Source organism: Anguilla rostrata, chromosome 1, assembly GCF_018555375.3.
Source record: "Anguilla rostrata isolate EN2019 chromosome 1, ASM1855537v3, whole genome shotgun sequence".
NCBI lineage: Eukaryota > Metazoa > Chordata > Actinopteri > Anguilliformes > Anguillidae > Anguilla > Anguilla rostrata.
Genome location: NC_057933.1, coordinates 26,607,221 through 26,634,783, shown reverse-complemented (window position 1 = coordinate 26,634,783; position 27,563 = coordinate 26,607,221). Strand labels below are relative to the sequence as shown.

The 27,563-nt window shown below is 44.0% G+C and overlaps 1 protein-coding gene across 1 annotated transcript in view; it reads left to right on the top strand.

Moving 5' to 3' along the window:
* Positions 1-6,202: 6,202 nt before the first annotated feature.
* The window catches only part of ccdc88c (coiled-coil domain containing 88C), a 74,868-nt gene continuing 53,507 nt past the window's right edge, over positions 6,203-27,563 (top strand). The window contains 3 exon segments of the mRNA XM_064332357.1: positions 6,203-7,065; positions 10,754-10,854; positions 15,498-15,606. Of these exon segments, the coding sequence (XP_064188427.1) occupies positions 7,006-7,065; positions 10,754-10,854; positions 15,498-15,606 (270 nt within the window). The 5' untranslated portion in view covers positions 6,203-7,005.

Below are 27,563 nucleotides of genomic sequence, written 5' to 3'. Positions count from 1 at the left end.
GTAAGAATGCTGTGGATTTTATTTAAATTTCCATGCTTTTCTGCCATTTTCAACTTTCTATTCTCGCTTTTATTGTCTGTAAGAGGAACGGCCAGGAAAATCTCACCTCCTTTAATGATTCTCACAGTTGCTGTTTTCCCCGCATTATCTAGTCCCAGCATAGTCAATGTGACTTTCCTGAAAATTAATGAAGAATGAAGGTCATGTTGCCAAATTGCTAAAATGACATTACTATACTACTACAATATTATGGACACCTGACATCCAACATCTCATCCAAATTCATGGGCATTGATGGGGGCATTGTCATCCCAGAAAAGACCATGTTTAATCATAGGATAAATGTGATCACTCAAGAGTAACTTTGTATCGATTTGCAGTGACCCTTCCCTTTAAGAGGATAAGTGGACCCAAACCATGCCAGAAGCATGCCCCCCACAGCATAGCAGAGCCACAGTATCCTGTCACTGTAGGGGTCATGTATTCAGGCCTGTACCATTCTCTTGCTGCACATGCGCTTGCCCAAATATGGTGAAGGATGAATCATCTAACCATATCACTTATTTCCACATACAGTATCTGTAGACCAGTGCCTATGGTTTTTGCACCACTGAAAAAAATGTGCATGTCTTTTTAATGAGGAATTTATGTACTGCAACCATACTATAACCCCCACCCCCACTACGTTGTTGTTGACAAGACTGTTCTTGCTGACACTCTGATCACATCCTGCGTAGACATTCTCAGTCAACTGAGGAAGAGTTGCTCTTCCATTTTTTTAACATATTGAACTAATGCACAAGCATCACGATCATGGAATGTGTACTTTCAAGCACAATTTCCAGCTTTATTTACCGATGTCTTTCCCATAAATCTAAATTCACTAACCAGTTGAGCAGTCTTTGTGATGGAAGCTCATGCCATCCATACCACATTAATGAACCCTCTTTTAAAGTCACTTTGGTCTTTTCCTCTTGATCTTGATAACTATTGAACAGTTTGACATATTACGAGAATTACGGGTCTCGTCATTGGACTCAGTAAAGACCTAGCAACCACCTAGCAACAGCCTGGCAACAATCTAAAACAACCTAACAACCGCCTGGAACTCCATAGCAACCACCTAGCAGCACCGTAGCAACTGCCTAGAACTCCATAGCAACCACCTAACAACACCCTAGCAACCTCCTAGAACACCTTAGCAACCACCTAGCAACACCCTAGCAACCACCTAGAACTCCATAGCAACTGCCTATAACAACATAGCAACCACCTAGCAACACCCTATCAACCGTGTAGAACTCCCTAGCAACCAGCTAACAGCACCCTAGCAACTACCAAGAACACCCTAGCAACCGCCTAGAACTCCATAGCAACCACATAGTAACACCCTAGCAACTGTCTAGAACTCCACAGCAACCACCTAGCAACACCTTATAAACTACCTATAACTCCTTAGCAACCACCTAGAATACCCTAGCAACCACCTACCAACACACTAACAACCACCCAGAACTCCATAGCAACACCCTAGTTACCACGTAGAACACCCTAGCAACTGCCAAGAACTCCATACCAACAACCTAGTAACACCCTAATAACCACCTGTAACACCCTAGCAACTGCCTAGAAAAACATAGCAACCATTTAGCAATGCCCTATCAACCACCTAGAACTCCATAGCAATCACCTAGCAACACCCTAACAACCACCTGGATCACCATAGCAACTACCTAGTAACACCCTAGCAACTGCCTAGAACTTCATAGCAACCACCTAGCAACACCCTAGCAACCACCTAGATCATGCTAGTAACCGCCTAGTAACACCCTAGCAACTGCCTAGAACTCCATAGCAACCACCCACTTACATCTTAGCAACCACCCACAAATCCATAGCAACCACCTAGCAACACCCTAGCAACCACCTCGAACACGCTAGTAACCACCTAGGACTCCATAGCAACCACCTAGCAACACCCTCGGAACCACCTAGAACTCCATAGCAATCACCTAGCAACACCCTTTCAACCACTTAGAACTCCATAGTGACTACCTAGCAACACCCTAGCGACCGCCTAGAACTCCATAGCAACCACCTAGAACACACTAGCAACTGCTTTGAATTCCATAGCAACCAGAAACGCCCTACCAACCACCAAGAAATTCATAGCATTCACCTAGCATCACCCCAGCAACCGCCTAAAACTCCATAGCAACCACCTAACAACACCCTAGCAACCGCCTAGAACTCCATAGCAACCACCTATAACACCCTAGCAACCACCTAGAACTCCATAGCAACCACCTAGAAACACCCTAGACACCACCTAAAACACCATAGTCACCGCCGGAACAACATAGCAACTACCTACCACTTTTCACTCTGTTCAGCACAAAGTCGACTTTGCATTGGCGGCAACCACACTTCACAATTTATTATTGTTGTTGTTGGTAACGAAAATAACAGCAGCAACAATTATTATTATTGATGCCTGTCAGTATGTATTGCTGTTGTGATACTTAGGCCTATGAGCAAACTTAGCCTGTCCCTGTTACTTTTGTCAGTCACTTTGAGCATCTGTTGTATAGATAGATATTGATTGATTGATTGATTGATTTGCACCTCTTTACCCCTTTTTCACCACTAATACCTCTAAATTTTAATAATGTAGGCAACCCTTTACTGTCACTTTCCAAGCAAGTCAGTGTATTGTATGTATGATTTTGGTGTAATGATGGCCTTAATGAGTGACATAAAATAAAATAGGAAATAACCAGCTGCTTTGCAAAATAAAATTTTTCATACAAAGATCAATTTTAATGGAAAATTTGTCAGGAATATATTTTCTACTTTTGCTTTTTATTTAGTGTTTTTACTTTTCCTCCATTGTCACCCTTATGTCTATTCACTGACTTCTAAAGCCAACCTGTTGTTTGTTACTGTTGCTGGTGTGATACGTAAGAGAAAATTTAGCACATATTTGCTTAGTCACTTTGGATATGAGTCTTTGATGATAGTTGTTAATATCATGGCTACATTCAAAAGATGGGATAGACAAATGTTAAATACATATATGTTAATATGATACAAATGTATGTATAAATATTTATCCTCAATTTGTCTTCTCATTGTAATTTGCCCTGGATAAACGTGGCTGCCAAACGCCAGTAATGTACTGTATGGAATTAAATATATATTAAATAGATATTTGACTATATGGGTCCTATGCGGCTTTGTTCATAATATGGCTTCCATTTCTGTGTGTACGTAATGGTCAACTGAGTGTAAAACAGACAAAATATAGAAATAAAATTAGAAATGTATTCGGAAATAAAGACAATTCCTACCTGGCAGGCTTTCCACACATTTTCAGAAAGTTCAAGCAGTTGGCCATTAGGATAAAATCAATGCCAATATGATCCAAAGGTAAAATACAACAAACGAATGTCTTGAATGATATCAATTAAAATAGTGGTGTATGCATTGATAGTGCCATACTTAAATAAAAAGGTTGATGGGACGTCACAATAAACCTAATGATTCTCATTATGATGTCACAAAATGCAGATTCTGCATATGTGAATCAATGTTAAATAGAACTCAAGTCCAATTTAAAACATAATACTTACTGTAGTTGTTGTTATTGCTGTTATTATCATTTATTATTGTTGTTGTTAGTAACGGCAATAACAACAACAATTATTATTATTATTATTGCCTGTCTGTATCCATTGCCGTTGTGATATTTAGGCCTATGAGCAAATTTAACGCATCCTATAAATCTGTTATATAGATAGACAGACTGATTGATTGATTGACTGATTTGTATCTCTTTACCCCTTTTCCACCACTAATAGCTTTGGATTTTAATAATGTAAATGACCTTTTACTGTCACTTTCCAAGCAAGCCAGTATACCATATGTATGATTTTGGTGTAACGATGGCCTTAATGAGTGACATAAAATAAAATATGAAATAACCAGCTGCTTTGCAAAATAAGATTTTCCTTACAAAGATCACTGGTGTACACTTTAATCTGTACATTTTAATGAAAAAATTGTCATGAATAGATTTTCTACTTTTTTTTTCTTTAATTTTTTTTTTTTTTTTTGTGATTTTAGTTTACCACCATTGTTTCCTTTATGTCTGTTCACTGACTTCTAAAGCCAGCCTGTTATTTGTCACTGTCACTGCTGTGATATGCAAGCCTATGAGAAAATTTAGCATGAATTTTTCTTATGGCTTTGGATATGAGTACCTGATGATAGTTGTTAATATCATATACCTATATTGAAAAGAAGGGATAGACAGATGTTAAATTGATATATGTTAATATGATAAATATGTATAATATCCCCAATTTGTCTTTTCATTGTAATTTACCCTGGATAAATGCATCTGTCAAATGCCAAAAATGTTATGTAATTAATAAAATATATATTAAATAAACATTTGTCATGTATAGGCCTATGTGTGTTCATTTATAAAATGGCTTCCATTTCTGTGTGTACACAATAGTCACTTGAGTGCACAACAGCAAAGATTTTGAATTAGAATTAGAAGTGTATTCAGAAATAAAGACAATTCCTACCTGGCAGGCTTTCCACACATTTTCAGAAATTTCAAGCAGTTCGCCATTAGGATAAAATAAATGCCAATATGATCCAAAGTTAAAATACAACAAACAAATGCCTCGAATGATATCCAGCTAAGATAGTGGTGTATGTATTCACAGCGCCACACTTAAATAAAAAGCTTTATTAGGCGTCACAATAAACCTAATGATTGTCGTTATGATGTCACAAAATGCAGATTCTGCGCATTTGAATCAATTGCGAACTATAGTTACAAAATAACTCAGAAGGCTTCTTAAATAATCATAGTTGCTGTTGTTGTTATTGCTGTTGTTATGATTTATTATTGTTGTTGTTAGTAACTGCACTAACAGCAGCAACAATAATTATTACTGATGCCCGTCAGTATCTGTTGCTATTGTGATTTAGCCTGTTACTTTTGTCAGTCGGTTTTCAAATAGATAGATACCTTCTTTACCCCCTTTTCACCATTAATTCCTTTGGATTTTAATGATGCTGATGTTGATGTTGTCTACCATTTATTGTCACTTACAATACAAGCCGGTATTGGCCCTACCGTATATAGCCTACCTATATCACCGATTTCATAGGCTACTAGTGACCACGAGAGGGCAGAACTGACCTTCATATACAATTAATTTGTAGGCTACATGCTATTTACTGTATCTGTTAATAATTAATTATTCTTACTGAGGATGTCTACATCATTTTAATTCTCATTTCATTTTGAATCTCATAATTTTCATTCATTTTAATTCTCTCAGATATCGATTTAAGCAATTATACACATTCCATTATCCAGGACAACTTCGTCAAGTTGACCTACCTTAACTGTGTAACTGCAGTGTTCCACCAATTACTGACCACGTGAGTTAGACTCTGCTACACCACACAATAAAGACTTTGAAATATCATTGTATCATTTTTGACTATCAATTATATTCAAATGTGTACACTTACCCTTCCCATTACAATTGACATTTTACTTTCTTAAATTAGATTTTCTCAGAATCCCCAATATGTTCAGAATACAATAAAATAAATAAATAAAATATTTGGACGACGAGTCCTTGGCACCCGGTAGTATTTGATACGAATATTATTAAAATTTTGAAACCGAAGACAATATCACACAGTTAAAATGTAGAGAGTTAGTTTTAAGAGCTTGGTTTACGCATTTAAGGAGCCGTTAAACGGTTCAGGTAAAATGACACCGAGGCGTTTCTTTATTACAATGGTGGGGAGAGAGACGTTGGGTTGTTGACAACTTTCATGAGAGTTGGCAGAAAAATGTCGCTTGAATTCCTTTTTATTATTTTATACATTCACACAATAATTTCAACAACTGCAAAACTTTAATTACATATCTAAGAAACGAATACAAGAAACGTAGCCAACGTAAATTGGGTTAATTGCGGTTCGATTTAAAATGTAACTAAACTGCACTACAGAGGCGGTTATATCATAGCCAAACCAGCACAAGGTGCGATTGAAAATGTTAAACATTAGCCTAAACCTATGTCCTTTTGTCAGGTGGTTTGTTTTTCTGCACGGACAATGCTCTGCTCGGTTCGTTTTTTATTCTACTTAAGGCTTAGTCGAGTTTTGATTGGTTACGGGAGACGTCAGTAAGGGATGTCGCTCTTGTGGTTACAGGTTGGATGCTGAGAGAAATAGCGCGAGGTAGTTTGCTGAATGGTGAGGAGGTGGGCTTGATCAGTGTTGCCGTAACGGTAATATTTGTAACTTTTTGGTTCTTCCGTATTGCAGCTGGCAATCTCAACTGTAACCAATTGTGCAACGATATCGGGATTCATCTTTTGCCAGGTGGCTGGCAAGCTAATTCCAGTTAAGGCATTTCTTCTGCTTTCTGCCTGACTAGTTTTTTTCAACAATATAGCCAACTAGCTAAGTTAACATAGGCTAATGGAAGTGGCTTTCTTGCTGGGCTCCAAGCGAACACTTTTCTGAACGGAATAGGATCTGGAAATTTGATATGTTAAGCATACAGTATTGCACTGCTAACTTTCTCGTCATGCGGCTTGGACTTATTTTTCAACAGCGCTTGATATAGGCTACTGATCGAACTGGAAAAAAGGAGGGAGCACTTTTGAACTTTAACTAAAAAGCAACACTACTTTTTGGGGGTACCCAGCGGTAAACCGACACTATAAGGGAACAACGTGGATATTATTGAACAGCAAAAAAAAAACTGAGCTGGGTTTTGATAGTGTGCACAGACCGGCTACGGCGGGTCTGCGCGATGCCTGATTTAACTGGTATTGTTCTCTGGGGAGCGAGCATGCATGGTAATATCGTGGATCCTTAGCCCTCTGGAGTGTCTGCATTTGAGCCCTCACGAAGATATTTGTCTGTTTAACCGTGGGATATTACAGCTCTTCAAACATGGATGTTACGGTTTCCGAACTTATGGCCAACTTTTTGGATTCCCCGCTGGTGGTTTGGGTAAGTAGCCTACCATTGTGTTTCACTAGTCAGCCAGCCAGCTAGCAAGATGGAGCTAGGTTCGCTGCTGTGGTTTCATGTTCACCTGCCTTGCTATGGCAAACGTAGCCAGTGAGCTGATACGGGGTAGACCACGAGCGAAATTGCAAACGATGGTGTGCCGGACTTGGCTACTAATTCAAATTGGGCGAGTTTAACATGGGGGCTGACTTGGTCAGCTTTCTCGACAGTTTTTTTTTTTTTTTTTGGAGATCAGTATTTTTTTAACTTTAGTTTGAGCATACCGCACTATTTCAGGTGGAATTCAAATCAGTCTTTAAACCAGATCATAATGTCAGCATTGTGCAATATGCATAGGCTACTCTAATTGAAAATTTTAGCCGATCTAATGGTGTGGACTCGAGTCTGCCTAAATTCTAGTATCGTATGACATTGGATTGAATTATTTCGTTTAGTGTTTTATTAGATATAGAAATGCAATCTCTGATCAGTCTGTCTTACATTATTAAATTGGTAGCCTACTCACTCGCTGGTCCTAAACACCGGGTAACATTTCCTGCTTAGGTTCCGATGTGCTTTTGCGTCAGACAATTGGGGAAAGTATTTATTTTGAAGTGAATAATCATGTTAGAGGACGAAAGTGTAAAGTCCAAAGATCTACTTTGAATTTGCGCTGCTTTATTTGCTGAATAGGCCTATGCGGTTCTACCTAAACGAAACATTCAAAGATTAGTTTTAGCATATTAAAATCAGTGTTTTTGAAAATGTCAAATAAAATAACCAGCCTCATAATCGTTACTGTTAATACATAATCGTATAAGCTGTTACTGTTATCTTTTGAAATATTTGATGGATACGTAGGCATTGAAATCGCAATGTGTTTTCTTGAAATTGGCCCAAACGGCAAATGAACACCGTGGTAAACTTACGTTTATCAAGCCAGTATCCCTGTACGATGGTAGAGTGCCATACATGTACCCGAGTGTCATAAAGTGCGTTGGTGTCACCCCCAAAGAATCGTTTTATTATGAATATCCCAGCTATCGGGCTTTTTTTAAACCAAAGCATACAAACAAATACAAAGTCTGAAGACAAGAAAATATTCTTGAAAAATATAAGTTAAAAACACTTCAAGTTCTCTTAAAAGCAGTTTTTTTCGGTTGTAGGCTATAATGACCCTGTTCATTATCTGAGCCTGACTTACAGCTGGGCTGCTAACTTTTGATGTACGAGTGCTATGCTGGGAGGTTTTAGTATGCTGAGTATTTGTCCTCTGTCGGCGAGTTCCAGGCTAATGTCCGTACATGTTTTAAAACCGGACCAAATTCAGTTCAGTCGCTAAAACCGCAGCGCTGCACAGCGGGTGCGCCCGGTCCAGCGCACTTGCGCTGTCACTTGACCTCAAGGTCAGTGAAAACCCCAGGAACCGGCCCGGACTCTCCCTCACCCTGACCCCACATCCTGTTTGGCCAGCAAATCGGTAGGCAATTCCTGTCCTGTCCCGGTCTTTGTTTTGCTTTTCTCTCTCTTGTTCTTAAATCTGCGCCCCCCTCCGCTCCTCAGAGGGGCAAACCCACACCCACCAAGCCTCCTGCCTGAATTGCACACCCGACAGCAGCATCCCATATTAAAAAGCCACAGCTATGCAGAAATGGAGCTCCACAGACAAGTGACATGTATGCCTATACCTACACAGAGAGAGTGTGATGACTTTTATTGTTTTATTTAACCAGGCTAAACTAGTAGTGTTGATCCTGGCACTTTCTCTTTCATGTTAGACTCCTGTGTCCCTCTACATCAGTGTTGGGAGAAGCGCCTTTTTCATACAAGTGGTGTCATCGCACATGCACATTTGGCAGATTGCACTGCGATCACATGACTTTAACTGTGCTGATTGGGCACATGCATCCGAATTGCCCACCTCTGGGTGACTGCTCCCTTCAGTCCTCTATATTTATTCCGTCTGTCAATCAACTAGTCCCAGCTGCAGTTTCATTCTTTGAGACTAAACAGCCTTTATGGACTTTGGGTCCTTTTTCAGCGGGAGACCTGACGATGTGTATCGCCAAGCGGGGCAGGAAGTGTGACTGAGTGCGAAACTGAAGACGAGTGCACCTGGCAGGGCATTTCCGCTCGTCGCCGACCCTTTTTTCACACTTTGTAGCACGCTTTGTAGTGCGTGCTTTGGAGCGTGCTCTTTGGAGTGCATGATGTGGAGAGCACGCCTTGGTTGTGAATTTAATAAGGTTAGCATTTGCCTTTCCAGCCCCTCAACAGCAGAAAGAGTGACATTTCAGGATGGCGTGGTGTGCAGGGGACCTCGTGAAGATTCAGGTTTTGCACTTGTTGAACGATTTGTCTCGCGAGAGCTGCCCAGATGTGGTGGTCGGGAGCCTGTTTTTACAGCTTTGACTCAGTCATTCCGGTTAAGAGTTGCGAGTCCCAGTTGGATTTCAATGCAAAAGCCTGCACATGGGCTCAATTAAGATTTTGAGTGGTTGTGTGTGTGTTTGGGTACGTGTGTATGTTCATCTTGGAGAGAGAGACTGTGTGTGTCTGTCTGTCTGTGTGTGTGTGTGCGCATGTGTGCGTGTGCGTGTGTGCGCGCGCGCGCGCGCACACGCCTCCCCAAGCCTGCTTAGTGGGTTGAAACGGAACCCCAGCTGATAGGCTACAGCAGGGCTGTAAGGACGGCTCGTCGACTCTTTACGATACGCTTTAAGAGAGGGTAAAAAAAAGTAGCGATTTGACACAGGGGAAAGGGTATCTCCTGTATGTCCCCATAAAGCAGTATTCAAGCCTCGTGAGGCCCTCTCTGACCCCTTTCATCCTGAGAGAGGGGAGATTCCCGGCCCCTCTGGGGCTTTGATCCCCGCCGCTGTCCTCTAACGAGGCCCTGGGCGGTAAAGTGATATACGGACCGCATAATGACGCAGGGCAGTGTCGCTCTGCTGAGAGAAAGTGTAACTGGTGACAGACCTAAGTGTGCCGAGAGTTGGAATGTGGAAAAAAGGCCTGCGTTGTGAGGACTTGCGAATCCCTCCCGCGCTGCAGTGGTCTCGTCTCGTCTGTGAGCTGACCACACGCAGTCGTCCTCTCGTAACTCTTCGCTCGACGGGCCCACATGCAAATGAGGAATTTTCAGTTATGAAGTGGTTTCATATGGTGTGTTTTTTTTTTTTCTTTATCACGCAGTCTAGGTTTCAGAAGTGCTGTATGCAGAAATGTGCGTGCGCACGGTGTGACCGAAAACTATTTTTGAAACCGTGTAGGCTAGGTGTTCTCTATTAGATGACTTGTCATAGGTCCTGTATCATTAATGCCTTCATCATCTCTCTGTCTGTCTTTTGGTTAAAATAAAAATTAGCATGACTGTGAACAAGATTGTGTTTGCATAGCATTTTTTTTTACAAAAACAAAATGACACATAGGCTACTAAAAGCAATATCTCAGCATCCCTCCTCTTTCTCTTTTTAAAAAGAACTAGGAAGTAGGCTGTATCAACTGATTTAACATTTCACTGAAAAAATTACTGGAAGAGCAATACCAAACAAATTCTACATAACATGCAAAAGGTCATTCAGTGTCTCAGGCGGTGGCAGGCCATGACTTTTGGCTGCTAGAGGACCTGGTTTTCTCCTCCGATGGTATTTTCATTTTTGACTGATAAATCCCTCTCTCTCTGCAGGTGAAAACCTTGGGGCCTCTCGGTAACGGCTCGGAGGATAAGCTCTCCATGTTCATGGACCTCGTGGATGGCGTCTTCCTGCACAAGATCATGACACAGATGTAAGCAGCAGCTCTGCGTGTGATTGTATGAGAGAGCGAGTGAGAGAAAGAGAGTGAGAGAGTATGATTGGCCAGTGTTTGCACATGTTGACAGATGATTGGTCGGTGTGTTTACTTTTGGCGTGATTTGGCAGCGGTGCATCACTGAAGCAGATGTTGCTTGAGAAGTGTGCGTGAGCAGCACCTGCTTTAGTGATGAAGCTGGAGGGAGGGTGTAATCCAGACAGTGTGATGACTTCGTTTTTGCCTCGTCTCGAAACCTCGTCTTTAATTCCGCCTCGAATAACTGCCTCTGCCTAAGTAGAATACGACAGAGCCGTTTTGAGAATGGAGAGGACGCTGAATCGGTTCGACTTCCCGCTCATTCACGTGTATTTTACTCTAAATGGTGCCATATTTGGGTGGCAGTATTTGCATTCGGAGGAGAAGAAAAACGGACCTCGAATTCTTAAACGTGGCGTTCCGTAGCCGAGCGGCGGGCTGTGTCTTAGTGACGTCGCGTTAAGCGTGCTACGTTGACGGCGGTGTCTCTTCTCCGGGCCCCGGGGGGGGGAGATTTGCACAGCGCACCCGTCTGTTTTGTTTAGCAGTCAGCGGAGAGGCGCGGGGCCCGTGATGCATGCGGGGCAGCCCGAATGCGAGGGGGGGAGGATGAGTCAGACCCTCCGGACGGGAGAAACGCCTCCTTTCCCATGCGTCTGGAATCCCAATCAAAGGGCTTCTTTTCAGAGGCCGAGCGAACAACTGGATGCCCCGCGGCTTTTAGCGGATGGCATTCAGTGAAAGTGATAGCGATGTTAGCGGTACTGCGGTACTTCCTCACTGTTAACTTATGACAGTGATATCAGTGTAACTAGTAAAATGTGTCGAGCGGTACTGTTAATATTGTTTATGTGTTACTAATGTTATCAGAAACGGTATTCGTAGTAATATAATGATAATACGTTATTGTAATCAGTTGTAATTGTAATTTCTGTTATTATTTCTTGTCCTTCCTGTGAGAGGACACTTCAGCAGGAAGCAGCACTGTGAAGCTGGTTCAGTCCTGCTGACTCCCGGTCCGGCGGGTATGCAGGATATAGTCGTGCTGTCATGCAGCTGGGGTTGCCGTGCATGAATAAGTCTTGTGAAAACTCCAGTCTGGCGGTTTGAAATGATGCAAATGTCAGAGCCAGCACGAGTCTCTTATTACGCTGTGGCAGTCCGGTCTGTGACCTGTCGCCATGCCGACTAACATGGCGTCCCTCTATCCCTTCAAACACTCAACTGAGGGGCTGCAGCGTTGCATATTGCTGGGTTAACTGTAGATGCGCCAACAGATGCTGGTGAGAGAATATAGATCAGAACAGGCCTTGAATTCCTCTATTGGCACGCCCCTTGGAGCGACGGTTCTCTTAAGATTTGAGGGGGTCCTCAGTGATCATTACGGCAACAGTGGAATTCAGTTTGTGATGGACTCAGCTGCTCAACCATAAACAGGATCCTCTGAAAATTTGTTCACTCTCCTTAACGGGAGCCTCTTGGCTGTGTGCGGAGTCGTAATTTATTACCGAACTTGAGAGCACTTCTGCAAACGTGCTGCTTCTGCCATTAACGTCTAGTGCCAGTAGCGCTGGGCTAACCGCTCTCTGTGAAATATTTGAAAACGGAGCCGTGGGCGGGTTGGGCTATCCATCGGAATGAACCGCTGGCCTCTGGGAGCCTGAGTGCGCCCGTTTAACAGACAGGCCCGGCGCGTTTTTTACCCCCTTACGCCCTTCTTTTCGGCGAGCCATGCGGCTGTCGGACGCGCCTCTGCGCTAAGTCATTCCGTGCCCGCTAATCCCGCAGCGGCAACTGGACCAGCTGCGTCCGTTGCGAGGCGTTGCCAACGGCCGTCGCTTTGCCATCTCAGAACGTGGCTGCGTTTTAAGCACATTTTTTATTGACAAATGTTAGGGAGGGGATTTACTCGTTTCCCCCCGGACAGTCGTTTGTCCGATGCGGCTTCTGCACTCCCGCAATCAATTTGGGGGATGCTCATGGGTAACGACAGGCCTGTTGACCCCTGAGCACCGGGCTGTTGCCACGGGAGACGCAGAGAGAGAGAGAATGTGACACATGTGACCGGCGAGGTTAAAGGTGGGTCAGGCTGGCGGGGGGGCAAGGGGTGGGGGGGAGGGTGACTCACACCCAGCTAGCTCGGAGCGTTGCATTTGCCGAAAGTAGAACGCGTTAGCGCGTACAATGCAACGCACAGATGCCACGATGCAGCCTGGAGGCCTAGATGTATCGCCTGGTTTTTTTTTTTGACCTCTATATTAATATGCTATTTTTTTTTGCTAGTGTCATTTTACATTTAGTTTAATACCTCACGCTATAATCTGCCCAACTCTCTATTATGATTATCTGCTCTGATAAATTCATCCTATTATCTCCCGTATTAGCATTGTCTTTAACTAGTGATGTCCAGTTGGGCGGTGGGGAATGGGCTCCCCCTCGATAGCTGGGGTCGTCCTCCTGGGGAGTGTTTTCTCTCCATTTTTTTAAACCTCACTTGACTGTTTTTTGTGGGGTTCAAGCTTCATCTTTCCCAATTTCCTACTTCCTGTTTTTCCGTAAAGCGTCTTTGTGACGTTATCTCTTTAAAAACTTCTAAGCCTATACAAGCAAAATAGAATTGAATTTAAGTGAACTGTGGGACCAGCATGTGAATAGAACGTTTGGGTCCATCCATCGCGTAGGTGTAGACTGGCCCTGTCAGTGGCCCCGTGGAGTTCAGGGGCCTGGGTGAGCTCACTGCTGTGTAAATGCTAATTACATGTTTTATATGTGGGCTCTTTGAGTGGACTATGGAGGCCCTCAGTCATTTTCTGCCATTTCTACAGTACACCCTTTTAAATGGCAGTTAATTTATTCCTGGAATGGCAATGGACACCCGCCTGATTCCTTCTCTCTCCCTTTCCCCTTTTCGTCTCTCTCTCTCTCTTGCCTCTTGCTCTCTCTCTTTCACTGTCTCTCTGTCTTTGTCTCTTGCCCCCCCCCCTCTCTGAAGCGTCTGTGTCTTTGTGCTCCACCCAGCTGTGCTAACGGTCCGACCCCCCCCCCCCCCCCCTTCGCCGCCCACCGCACCGTCCTTTAACCCGCATTCACAGACCCCAGCCCCCGCCCTCCCCTCTCCCCCCTGATTATAATGAGTGGGCTTAAATTCCTACCCTCCCAAGACAAAGAAAATATTACAAGGGGGGGCGGAGGGGTTTGCTGGAGGGACACCTTTTTCAGAACAATGCACACGGGGCACGTATGTCACTCCGTCACGCGTGATCTCCCCGCGGGGATGCGCCTACGTCACGTCTGCGTTGCCATGTGCAGAGAAAAAAAGAGGGGGTCGGGGGGGGGGCTAATGTTTGGGTAACAATGGCGTGCCATATGTCACCTTGTCTGCAAAGCCCTTCCACCACACCAGCAGCGGCTCCCATTCTGAGATGAGTCCAGTCCCCTCGTCTCTGGGAGGAGACGCTGTGGAGTTCAGCCCTACACTGATATTGAAGTTTTTGTTGCCCTTGAACATAAAAAGGATGTGTTTTTGTTCCTTTCATTCCATAAACTTTCATTCCATAAAACCACAATTATCATTGTCCTTGAAAAGTCTTGGAAGCATGCAAATTTGTAAGAATAAAATAAACAACATAACACTTCATGAAAAATAACACTTTGGTAGAGGTAGTTTTAAGGTAACCTTTAAAAAAATGTATTTCCTTGTTTTCAGTAAATTATTACCTGAGTATCTGATCCTAGATCAGGATCAACATTCTGTTCGAGATGATTTGGGGAGGCCAGAGGTGATCTTGGGACAGCTTTCATTTTCGGTCTCCTGCTTTATTAAAGGCCTGCTCATCACACATCCTACTGTGCAGTTGCTTATTGAATGTGGGGGGATGGAAATTGGGGGCACTGGTGAGATTGGGAACCCTGTGAAACCCGTCAAGGTTAGGGTTAGGGTTAGGGTTAGGGAAGGGACTTCCTGCAGAACGGGGTCTGGATGCTGCTTCACCTTTGACGCAGTACATTTCCCCTTTAAAACCCCTCTGCCCCTTTTAGCGAGAGCAGCAAGGGAAGAGGCCTAAACTCACTGCAGTCTGTAGAAAGGAAAAGGAAAAGTAGAGTCTAAATAAATTAAAAGTGAAAAAAGGAGTAGGGGGGGAAAAAAAATGTTTGCGTCACAGCTAACTAAGGCCTTTTCAGAGAGACAGGATGCTGAGCCAAACTGGCAGGATTTGCATGCGGTTGCCACAAAGCAAATGTAAATGAAGGAAACTAGCGCCTGTCCAGGACCCATATAGGCTACTCCAGCGCAGTTTTAAGGAGTCTTTCGGTCTGGTTTGTGCCTCTACTCTCTGTACATGATACGTCTCATGATCATAATTTTTCTGACAGAGATATAGTCTCAGGATCTTCATTTTTCCCCTTACCTTGCATTTTGCACTAATCTCTTCCTTAACTAGAGCGAGAAGCAATCTGTATATCATTATGTGGTGTAATAGAATGGGTGAGAATTGGGGGGAGGGGGGGCGGGTTATGGATGTTGCTGTATGGATATCTCTATGAAAAACATTTTTTGCTGTGTTTAATTCCAATTCTGCTTCTCTTTCTCCCCTCCGTAGCGACCCCAGCCCCACAAACCAGCGAGTGAACAAACACGTCAACAATGACCTCAACCTACGAGCGCAAAACCTCAAGATTATAATCAGGCACATCAAAAACTACTATCAGGTGACTTGCTCTCTTCCTGTTCCGGGTCCTTTTTCTGGGTTTTGAGAGCGAAGCAAAAGCTCTGAGGTTTTTTTTCCCTGGTGGTTTGGCTCTCCTCTCGGCGTGGTTTGAATGCCTCTCCACCATAGAGTGCTGTGTATGTGTGTCTGCGTCTGTATGGCATGTGGAAGCTTTACTAGGTGGTAGTTAAACGTGGAACCTGATCATTATTGGATTTCTGAGACAGATACAATGCTGATTTTAGAGGGGGAAAATTCACTGTTATGGCTAATGATAAAGTGAATTTTTGAGTTAGATAAAATTAAAATAGACCTTTCTGTGTGAATTGTGTACTGGGTTTGCACTGATACGATGATGCAAAAGTACTCCAAAGGCTGATTTTTTAAAAACAAGTAGCTTTAATTGAAGAATATTTTGTTATTAACATTCACATGTTGTGCATTGTGTCTAGCATTTCTACACTGAACATTGTGACATAAGTATAGGCTAAACATCTGTGTGTTGAATGTCAACCAATTGCTGACCATAGATACTGCCTGTCAATTAGTGACACAATATGAAACACGAAGCATGGCTTCTCTGCATTTGCACCTGCCAGGGAGTTCCTCTTGCTCTCACAGGTGTTCCCCATTGTGGTAGAAAACTGTTTAAACAAAAGTAATGCTTTGTGTCAGTTCGCATGTTGAGAAACACATTTACTTACTAATGAGCGGAGGTCCAGCAGTGGCTTGCTGACTATAATCACTGATAAACAAGCGGCGAATAACATTACATTACATTACAGGCATTTGGCAGACGCTCTTATCCAGAGCGACGTACAACAAAGTGTATAACCATAACCAGAGAATAAGTGGGAAACTGTCTGAAAATGCTATGAATCTGCCAGCGGGCTCATGGAAAACCAATGAGCCAAAATGGCTGTTTCTGCCATTGGACCGCTAAAGGCTTCAGCATAGCTGGTGCGTCTTTGCCGACGTGTGGACCGCTTGCGACTCACTCGCACTCCGCTATCTAGCGCTGTTAGCTTGCTGTCGATCAGTTCTCAGACTGAGCTGGCCATCTGCTATTTAGCCATCTACCATAAACATTAGCCAGCTACTTTCATGTCACAAAAAAGAGCCGCTACATGCTGTCATTGATTACCAATACAGACATGGTTAAAAAATGTGAAGATTGGCTTCTATATCGGTCGTCCCATGTATCGGTTGGGCTCTAGTTCAAAGATGGCTGTCTGGCCATACATCCAATTTGACATCTAACTTTAGGAGATGAAAAGACATGTTTTGTTGTTACCTCATGCCAGCAACTAAGCAAACATGAGAGCAACAGCGTATCTCTTTTTAGACTGTGTAAAAGAAAGTGTGAATTGTACATGCAACTGTGTTTATTGTGATATGCACGATATCCTTAAAGTCATTTCACACACAAACTTTTATTTCAGCTCTAGTACCCGCCTCGTGGGCATATGTATTTATATGTATGTGTCCGGTGTGTGTAGAATATTTTTGGGAAACTCATTATTGTTAACTAATGCAAGTGTTACTAATTGTGTTTGATAATATTAAAGGTCTGCTATATGAGCGGTTATACTCTAACCAATCACATAATCTGCTGTCATCTTTGTGTTCGATAGATTGTGATTCCCAGGGTCCCATGGCTAACACTAGGCTAATTGGTGCGATTGTGACACTGATAAGACCTCACAGTTGAACCCTATCTGACAGACAGCAGTTTTTGTAGCACTCATTATTTTTAAACTAGCTTCTGTATTTAATCCAGCTTGAGATTTACAAATATCTCTGGGCAGTTTCACTATGTGCATTATAGCTCATTCTAAGTATAGAATCTTCTGTTGTTTTTTAACGCACAGACCATAATTATAGTCATTTTAGAACGGGCAGTAGGCTGGTTTCTTAGGAAAACACTTCCAGTTGAACTAATTTTAGGAGAAAACAGCAGAAGTTAGTAATCAGGAGTCCAAATTTTTAGGTTGAGAAATCATTTCAAGCGTCGTTTCCTCAACGGTGTAATTTAGTCGGATGTAAAAATGTACGGTATTGAAGCTGACTGCTTGGACAACTTGGCGTTTCTCCTTTTTTGAGTTTGGTGATTTGAGGCAGAACAGCTCCACATACTTGTGTGGGAGTGAGCACTGGGCTGTCTGGGGTAATGGGGGCGGGGCTTTTAGCTCCATGGTAACCTACCCCAGCCAGTGCTTCCACACACACCTCTGCCTGAATCCCAGTGTTGGTGGTTGCGAACCGCTACGCTAATGTGTTTATGTAGGCCTAATATTATTACATTTGTTGATAAGTTGGCTATACCTTGTATTATCCCCAATGGGGAGATATAGTTGTGTTACATTGTCTTAAAAGGGAACGGAATTCTAACAATTTCTAACAATTGTATTTAATCAAATTAAATATTATAGCCAAGATAGAATCATAGGACGTCAAAGTAGGCTGCAGTATTCATAAATATGACTGTAGAAAAACATTACATTTTTAAAATTTTATTTTGTATATCATTTGTGTCTGGTGCATATACTCGTTACTTTTTTCTGAATGTCACTTGAAATAACTAATTAATATTGTAATAATAATAACAATAATAATCATAATCATAATAATACTGTAATCTGGAAACTATTTGACTCACATCATTCATAGTTAGAGGGCTGTTGTTAAGGGGAGGGAGGACGTCTTGGCCTCTGCTTTATCATTTCTAATTGTTGTTCTTATTCTTTGCACATGATATTTTTAGAAAAAAAATTAAGTGAAATTTGTGTGGGAGATTAATGGATTACAACCAGGAATACAACCTTAAAAACCTCACCGGAGAAACACACTCAAAACGCCAATCATTGCCGCAATAAATCTCGGTATGCGGCATATCCGTATTGTCCTCAGCAGGATTTCCCTGCGGCCACAGAACCTGTCTGGTCACGACTTTTGGGCACGAGGCCCAAATTATGTTTTTATTCAACTGCCAGTTGGTCCTCCTGATTCTTTACTACTCTTCAAACAGATGCATTTTTTCTCATGATTGTTTTCATCAAGTAAAAGTTTCACTTCTCTGTATTATTATTTTCAAGGTAGTAATGGAAGAAATTCAACCTTTTGAAGACATTGCACAGTGAAAGTAGTGGGTGGGGCGTGTATGTTAGGAGGAGGGGAGGGGCCAGGTGGACAATGGTTGCAGAACGGAATGGTCCGGTTCCTATGGACTGATGATCTTTTGAACGTATAATTAGCTGTCTGATAGGCTAGCGCCAATGTCTTGAATTTCATGTGAGCCGGTAGTCAGTGAAGGGAGACTAGGGGAGGGAGACATGGCTGAGCCTGGGGAGCGTGACTGGCTGCTATACGATTTCGGCCTCCATTTAGAAGAACGCCAAGTTTTATTTTTTTTATTTAGTTTCCCTTTATTTATCAGAGAGAGAGCCCCATTGAGATTGTCATGTCTTTTTGAAGGGCCCCTGGCTAGAAAGCAGCACATACCAATACACATGCAATACATGCGTGACAACATTGAATTGACGATACATTATAACAGTGGTGTTTTCCAATGGGAAACAACACATAGGCATACCTATCTGAGATTTGTTCAAATTTATTTTTTATTTTTATGTTTTATAACCCTGCTGTCAGCTAGGTTTTGGATTAGCAATTTCCCTTCCTGGATATAGATGGTTCCATAAAGTTGGGGGATGTTTCGGTCGTAGGTTTATAGCAAAGAGATACTTGATTGCGTGTGAAAATGATACAATTTAGAATTGAACTGAGTCATTGGGGCTAATGACTCAGTTTAACTCAAAATCAGCTGCATGTACCACTGAACTTGTTCTAGATGATGATATACTTTCATTATATTGGCATGTGCTCCAATATCAGTGCCTTAACAGATACTAACTCTTGACCTGTAAACATTGTGAAGTTCCCATTATGAATATCCTGGAATGTAGCACAGACGTAATGGAAACTGTTCAAATTCACAGTCATGGAAAATGATTTGTTTCTGTAAAGGATTCACAGATTTTTCTTTCAAAAATCAGTAGCAGGATTTCAGTTACAATCAAATAAGTGTGCTGATAGTACTAAAAAATTGGGCAGCTCACTGTTTTGATCTCACTTGCCATCAAATCAGTATGCTGACACAAATGGGGCCCTGGTTTGTATATTTCTTCCGCTACTATTAGTCATCAGGCTGTGCCTGTGGAGATGCAAACTTGTCTCAAAAAAGCAGCCCCGTAGCTCAAGGTTGCCCTGACTATTGAAAATCATACTTTTATCCTTACATCCTTACATTTAGAAGTCACAGAAAATATATACCTGATAGGAGTGGGAACCCTGGGGTCGGTTGTCATATAAAGATCTTGTACTTGTATGGGCGCTGGGCTCTGTTCAAAATGGCGTGAGCCAAAATGCTAAATAGCTTATAATACGGTGTAGAGTTTAAACCTTGGATGAGACAGATTTTTGCCATTTAGCCTTGGATACATACTGAGGTTTACTATCAGCAGACAAGCACTCTTATCCACAGCAACATTTATACCGCTGCATGTACAGTATACTGAAGCAATTCAGGTTAAGTACCTTTCTCCAGGGTACAACGCCAGCGTCCTACCTGGGAAGAGAACCTGTGACCTTCGGGTTACGAGGCCAGTTCCCGAACCGTTGTACTGCCGTGACAAAACAAATTATGGGCAGTGGCGGGTAATATTTCTGGAGAGCATTCAACAGCACTGTGAAGTACTGTGGTGTTTCTTTGGTATTTCTGGTAACTGATTCCTCCTGATGCCAGGAACTTCTCCACCCCGTTAAAGGTCAGAAGTTTACGACTTGCTTTGTAAGGTGGTATTTGTGCTCATCTGGCAGATCGGCCCATTCTCGGCCCATTCTGATGTGGATTATTTGTCCGTTGCTAATATTAGTGTGTTATCCTGTTTTACAGCAGTGCCATTCTGAGGTTGTGATTGTGGTCCCCAGAGGGGCGGGGAACGGATGTTTTAGGAACGGATTTAGGGGCATTGACCATTCGTTGGAATGTTATGGACAGTTCTATGTGAGTGCTTGTGCACTCCAAGCACTGTGGCTCCAAGTGTGTTAAGGAACAAAGTTCAGCCAGTGAGTGTGTCACATGGGTGGGGAGGGGCTTTGCTGACGTCGGGGGCGGGGTCTCTGAACGAGGAAGCACAACGGCCAACTTCTGCACACAGAGCTATTCATTCATTCAGATGCCTGTACTCAAAACTGAACATAATCCATTAAGTTTTCTGTGAAGTAACGGCTGTAGGCAATGTGGAAGTGCATGGAATTCATGGCCGCGAAACACTTAATTAGGCCAAGCTTCGAAGGATTGCTGTTCAGGAAAAGTGCACATATTCCACACAATTTTCCATTCAAATTTAAGTATTTTCATTAACTTATGTATACGAATGAAACCGGGGAAACCTGTTAATTTTACTTGGAAGTAGCAACCCTCCTCTAACGCTCTCTAGCTGTGTCCGCACCAGGGTGCCCTGGCCTGCAATTGGAGCATTCCGTCCTCTGGTCATTCACAAAAAGAGCAAAGCAAACGCCAAAGGGCGGCAAGGCAGTTCCTCCACCTGTCCTCACAGCCAGAGGTAAACAAAAACAGTTGAGCTCAAATTCCGTCTGCCCCGTTGTAGCCGTTGGATCGTTTGTGTCAATGAGGTACAAAGCTGGTGGCGGCGGCGTTAGCGTTTCCCTCGAACTGGTTTAACGGTACACGATGAACCGCAGTTTACATTTTGAAAATAACAACGTCGTTCAAAATACGCGGTTAACCGTCTGCTTGCGGTCGCTTGAGCGTGTACGTATAAGCCCTGCGGATACCTGAGGGCTGATTTGTAAATATGTGCCCTCTGCGTCCGTCCACAACCAAACGGTTTTGCTGTTGGATTTTCGAACGCGTGGCTGCCCATATTTGGACCGGGCGTGTATCCAGGGCTTAATTAGTCAGCGGAGCTTGACTACCTCTCCTCAGCGCGGTGGGAAGAGTGGAAGATCGCTGTGGAAGAGTCTCATCAGGAGGGATCTGGTGTGCCCCAGTGGTGCTGCTCGTGAGGCGGGCACGGGGGCTGGGAACATGGGGGGTGGGGAGGGGGGGGCCTTGTGCTCTCCTTGGGGAAGTGTTGAGTTCATATGCTATCTTTGCCTATGGTAAGGCGGTGTCCTCAGACCTGACACTGTCTGGGTTCAGGTGGTTTGTTTGTTTGTTTGTTTGTTTGTTTGTTTGTTTGTGTGTTTGTGTGTGTGCCATTGCAGTTGGGGTGTGCCTAAGCCAAAGGGTGCCGAGTGCTGTTGACCCTGTCCCATTATTAATTATCAAGAAAATTATATTGTATTACACTGTTTTTGGTTGTAGGTATTAGTATTAATTATAATGTATTTTTAAATATCTTATTTTTGGTTATTTACGGGAAGCATATCTTAATGCCTCCAAAGCTTACTGTAAGTAAACATGCTGTTATTATGGGGCCTAGCACATTTCATGTGATGTGTTCTGTCTTATCTGGCTCATGTGAGTCATAGCAGAAAAACTGTCAATCATTACAAAGTTCTGCAAGAATATGCGGTTATAAGTTTTCCTCACTGGCAAGATTATAGAGTCTCTTGCTCTGTACCCACAACAGTACGTATTAGTCTAATTGCTAAACCTCCTTTTTTTACAAGAGGGCACACCTGTCCTTGTAATTTTCTTTATAGCTCTGATAATCAGGGGCATACATGAGCTCAGTTCAGTATTACATTTGTACCATGACTGAGGCACACCCCACATTATCAAAGCACTTTGTGCACAAACTTAATATCCTGGAGTGCTTCAAAGCATGACTACCGGGTTGTGTAAGGGTGTGCGTTTAGTATGTCTGAGCCATGGTTAAGGGAAGTGAGGCGTTCGCGTGCTGAATGAGCCTATTCATTTTAAACGGGTCACGTCCGTGGGCATTTTGTTTCTCAGTTGCTGCTCTTGGTCCACTCAAGTCCGGGTTAATGCTGTCACCAGCTCGACACGCAGGCCCCGGTAACCGTGTATAGACCTGGGGATCCCAAAATTCCAGAGCTCAGGACCCTCTTAATGAGGAAATGCATCTTGTCTGACCCTCCCTTTATGTAAATTGTGAGGAAACTTTTATTGTGCTGAAGTGCGTGCATTGTAACTATGCAGTCCACATTGAAAGGTCAGTGTTTAATTTGACTAGTATGAATCTCAGTTAAAATTATTTTTTTGCCCTCTATTTTTTTTTTCAACTCACCTCAGCTCCCCTCCCAACACGCAGGCTTTGAAAACCTGAATTGGTGCGCCATGGCAACGTGTGGGGTTGGTGAACTTCTCCCGAGCCAGATTGTTTTTGTTGTTTGTTTGAACCAGGAGGGGCTGGCTTTTGTGTGCCTCCTTTGAGTCCGTGCCCACGTCACAGCCGGGTGTGTACGTGTCGCGCGACGTGTTAGACCCTGAGGAACCCGTGGCCTCTCCCCACCTCGTAGAGTCACCCGTACTCAGGGGGCCTCTGCTCCGTTCCCTTCCTTCCTGGTTCTCCGGTCAGGGGATTGTGGGAATTGTGGTCCCGGAGTGCAGGGGAATAGATGCTTGTGGGAAAAGATTAATTCAGAGTGGAGGTCTGTGATAAAGAAATGGGGGGTCGACCTGCAGTTTGTTACCCTCTCTCTCTAACTCCCTTGCCTACGAGGCTGTTATTTACAGAAAGGTGCCCTAAAGCCCTGTCTCAGGAATTCATGTCCTACAATTTTGACCTTGTAGCTTTTTGTATGGGCTTTTTGTAATGTGTTTCGCTAATGCCTTGATCCCATAAGTGAGTTTTTTGAGAAGAGGGTTTTTCTCGGTAATCCCCCAAGTCAGGTTTCGGTCTGCCTCAGCACACCAAGATGTTAGACTCCACACTGAAAGTACAGTCCTAAGTTCTGCCACCAACTTTTCACACTCAGAAGTTGCCAATCGCAAAAAGTGCCAAATATGCAGTGGAACTTGCAGTTCAAATTTCTTTGCATTTTCTTGAAAGTACCATAAAGAATGTAGCTATTTGTACCCATAGGGAAGAGGGCTATAAAAGGATGACTCAGTCACCCTTCGAGGGGGCATAGTCAGCCAGTGGGAGGACCTTAACAACCAATTCAGCTCCTCTGGCAGTTTGCACGATCAATCTGCAGCGTCAACATTCGTCTCTGCACGCGTGCAGAGGAGAGAGACACAGGAAGCGCGTTATGATTGGCGGCTCAGATTGGCGCCTCACCGCTCTCAGGCTTTCGCGTCGGCGAGATCGAGCGCTCCCCTCTGCCGCTCGCGCGCGGCCTCGGAGGCCCGTCCTTGAACAAACACAGGAAAACCAGAACCGCTCTCCCGAAAAACACAACGCCGGTATCTCGGCAACGGGGCCCGGCGCCGCACACCGCCCCCCCTAACCCCCCTTCTCCTCCTCCCCCACTCCCCCCCCCGGTTGTCTGAGAGGCAAGAGGTTTAAACAAGGCGTGGCACGTTAGGCTTTCTGGACAGGATGGCGTTAAACACGTTTATACGCTCGACGTAGATTTAAAAAAAAGCTACACTTGCATTCCAGTCATGTGCTGTCTGCCTGCCAGATTTCAGAGCCCCGCCCATTTACACCTGCTGTCGTCTCTGCCAGTTCTGTCATTCAAACTTTTATGCTTGAACTTCATGTTTTACAAGGTGTATCAATGACACAAAAGATGTTCCTACTGCCTTGTTCCATTTTGCGGGAGCTAAGTTCAAAGCCCGCCTCTGAACGCCATATGGGACAAGTGAATATTTCATGGATTGCCGGGTGCTTAATGGCGGTGGAGGATGGGGCGCTTTCAGGATTAGCACAACTGCCAAATCTAATCCCGAACGCCTAAATTCTCCGGATTTAGGTTTCAATCCAAATCCGCCTGACGTCCGGTGGCACGGTCGGTCTGGTCACTCTCCTTGTTCAAAAGATCGAAGAGAGTTAGTAAGACCGTGCTCACTGGAAAGATCCGAAACAGCATCATTTGGTTCATGACTGGAGAGGTGCTAATTTCTTACATATGACTTATTGGGCATCTGATCTCTTCCTAAGGTTGTTATTATTTAGTTGTATTATTATGTAGTGAGAGAAGAACTTAAAAAACTATGACAAGATATGCAAGACGCAGTTCATAATAGCTGAACAACAAGGGCATGGGTGGGTACAGAGCTGCAAATAGCAAACGGGTCATTGATAATACATCAAGCCAACGGAGCATGGATATAGCCTACTACATGCGTGTTGAGTATAATATTTTAATAACTGCACAATTAAAGCTGTTATTAGTGCGGTTGAGAATATCATAGATGGCGTGCTCGAAAGTGGAGAAACCTTAGCGACAAACTGACGCGCTAGCATTAGCTTTGGAAAGCCACGTCCTCCTTTACCTAGGATGAAGGGCGCTAGGTAACGGGGAACGTGCTTGTTCTGGGAAATGCGGTACGTAAAGCTGGGGTCTTCTGTTTTCCGCATTGTTCACAGAGCTCTCGTCTCTCCCCCCGGTGACGCTCCGCACCGGCGAGGCCGCAGCGCCGAGCCGAGTCACGCAGGGACGCTCCCCGCGCGCGCACACTGCGAAAACAAAAGGGAGGGCGGGGCGGAGCAAAGTTTTGTTCCCCCTGGCCTTTTGTGAGCCGAGTTTCTTTAGCTGAACCGCCTGTAACCCGAACCCCCCCCCCCCTCGCTGCCGCTGAATGAGATACTCGAGCTTTTCACGACGTCGTTGGGCACCGAGGACGAAACGCGATCCGGCCGCTTTTTCACGGAGCCGTGTGAGCGGCGGCTACACGCCCCTGCGACGGGGAAACGAAGCGCTCCGGTGCGTTAATGCGTGTTTATGAAACGCGTTCAGCGGGATTAACGGGGTAACTGGTCCGCAGAGTGGCTTGCTAATACGCAGGCTGCCGTGCGTGGCGTTCCTACCGGAATAGTCGGTGAAATAAAATTCTTTTATTTATTTAATACCGCCAGTGGAGTGTTTTTTTGGCTGGACCGCGACAGCGGGGCCAGCCCTACAAACGGGAATGTCTGTGACTGACTGAGTGAGTGATGAAGTTACTCCATTGGTCAGCCGAGTTATGACGTCACACCATTGGTCAGCCGGTCCAGCCATATACTAGGTTTAGACCTGGTCTTGTTTCTATGATATTTCTCTCAAAAGAACAGGCAGATGCAACGCGTTGTTTAACACTCAGGTTGAGTATATGACAGTTCAGCAGTGAGTTTAGATGCTTTCTCAAAAGGTCCGGCCCGGTCGTCGAAGGCTGAGATTCACAAACGAGCCAGATTTGTTTCATTACCACAGTCAAACAAAATGTTAAGTGCATACGAATAGTTCTAATGAAATTCTCCAAAAAATAATATTCCCTCTAGCCTTCTAAAGGAATGTTTGTAAGCATAAGCCCCTTAAAATAATGATACTTTATTAAGACTCAACATGCAATGTAAAGAGTGCTATGGAGACCATGCTAAGGAATTTCACCAAGCTAGGAGAGCAGTGACCTTGCACGTGGGCTAACAGTAACTTATAGGGTTGCTAGATAACCCAGGTAATTGCAGTCTATTTGGCTACAGTAATTATCCTTTGAATAGCATGCTCTGTCTGTGACAGTTTAGCTTTGCTGTGGCCATTGTTTTGGAAATATTCCTTATTCCAGACACAATAAGACCTCCAAGGTTTTGCTGTGAAGTTGTCTTTCTTCGGGGCAAGTTTGGTGAGACGGTTATTCATCGGGCCACTTTATTTCACGGTTAATTAGCAAAATTGATGAGCAGTGGCAGGTCCTTTGATTCAAAAACATCACGCAACACAGCTAGTGACCTGTTTGAATTAGTATGGCCACAGGAGAAAGAGGTGTTAATATCTGCTGGAGGTGATGCTGTTTACTGGCACTTGTAATGAACATGTTTTGGCGTTTGTTCTCTCAGAGTGGTGTTTTTGTGAGGTAGAGGCTGGACAGACTGACCTCATATGTCAGTGGGCCCCCGTCATTGGAAGGTTTCCTGAGAACGCACACACAGACACAGACACACACACACACACCTTGTCTCTTTTTGTGGCTCTGGAGCTCAGCAGGGTGTGCCCTCAGAAATGGGCTGAAGGGCAGTTCATAAGAGCCCTACTGTGGCTCACTGGCTGCTATTTTCAAACTGAGATTTATTCTGCCTTGCCCTGGGAGATAGAGGCAGTATTATGTATACCTGTGTGTGTGTGTGTGTGTGTGTCTGTCTGTCTGTGCACCTGTGTGTGTGTGTGTGTCTGTCTGTCTGTCATCTGTGTGTGCGCGTGCGTGCATGTGTCTGTCTCTCTGTCGCCTGTGTGTGTGTGTGTGTCTGTCTGTCCGTCTGTGCGTGAGTGTGAGCTTTAAGAGTGTGCGTGTGGGTGTGTGTAATGCACGCCAGCGCTTCTGTTTCAGTAGATTAGCGGGGATGGTGTTTGCTGTTTGTCTCGAGGGAATTAATCTGCCGGAAAGAAAAAACAGCCTCACGTGTGACACGGAGACAAAAACCCGCTCGCGGTGTGAATAGACCCAGCCCTCAGCTGGTTGCCGCGCGCACCGCCCACCCTCGGTGACGACCGGCATTGATAATCAATGGCGGAGAGCTGGCCAGCGCTGCGGTGGCTAGGCCTCTGGGCCGGTTGCTGTTTTTGATGACGACGGCCTGAGCACTCTGTGTTAGGGAGGGGCTCTCTCTGAGCAGGGATAGCTCAGGCTCTTTGTTCTCCCTGCCAACGAGGTTCCTGTTCCCAGAGGTGTTGGCTTTCTACTGTACCTTTTACCTGGAGGAGGCAAGGGACCCCGCACAGTACGACTGGAAAAGAAGGCTTTTATGAGAGTGTACACACACACACACAAACACACACATACACACCCAATAAATGCATGCACATCCACCCATTAAAAACACT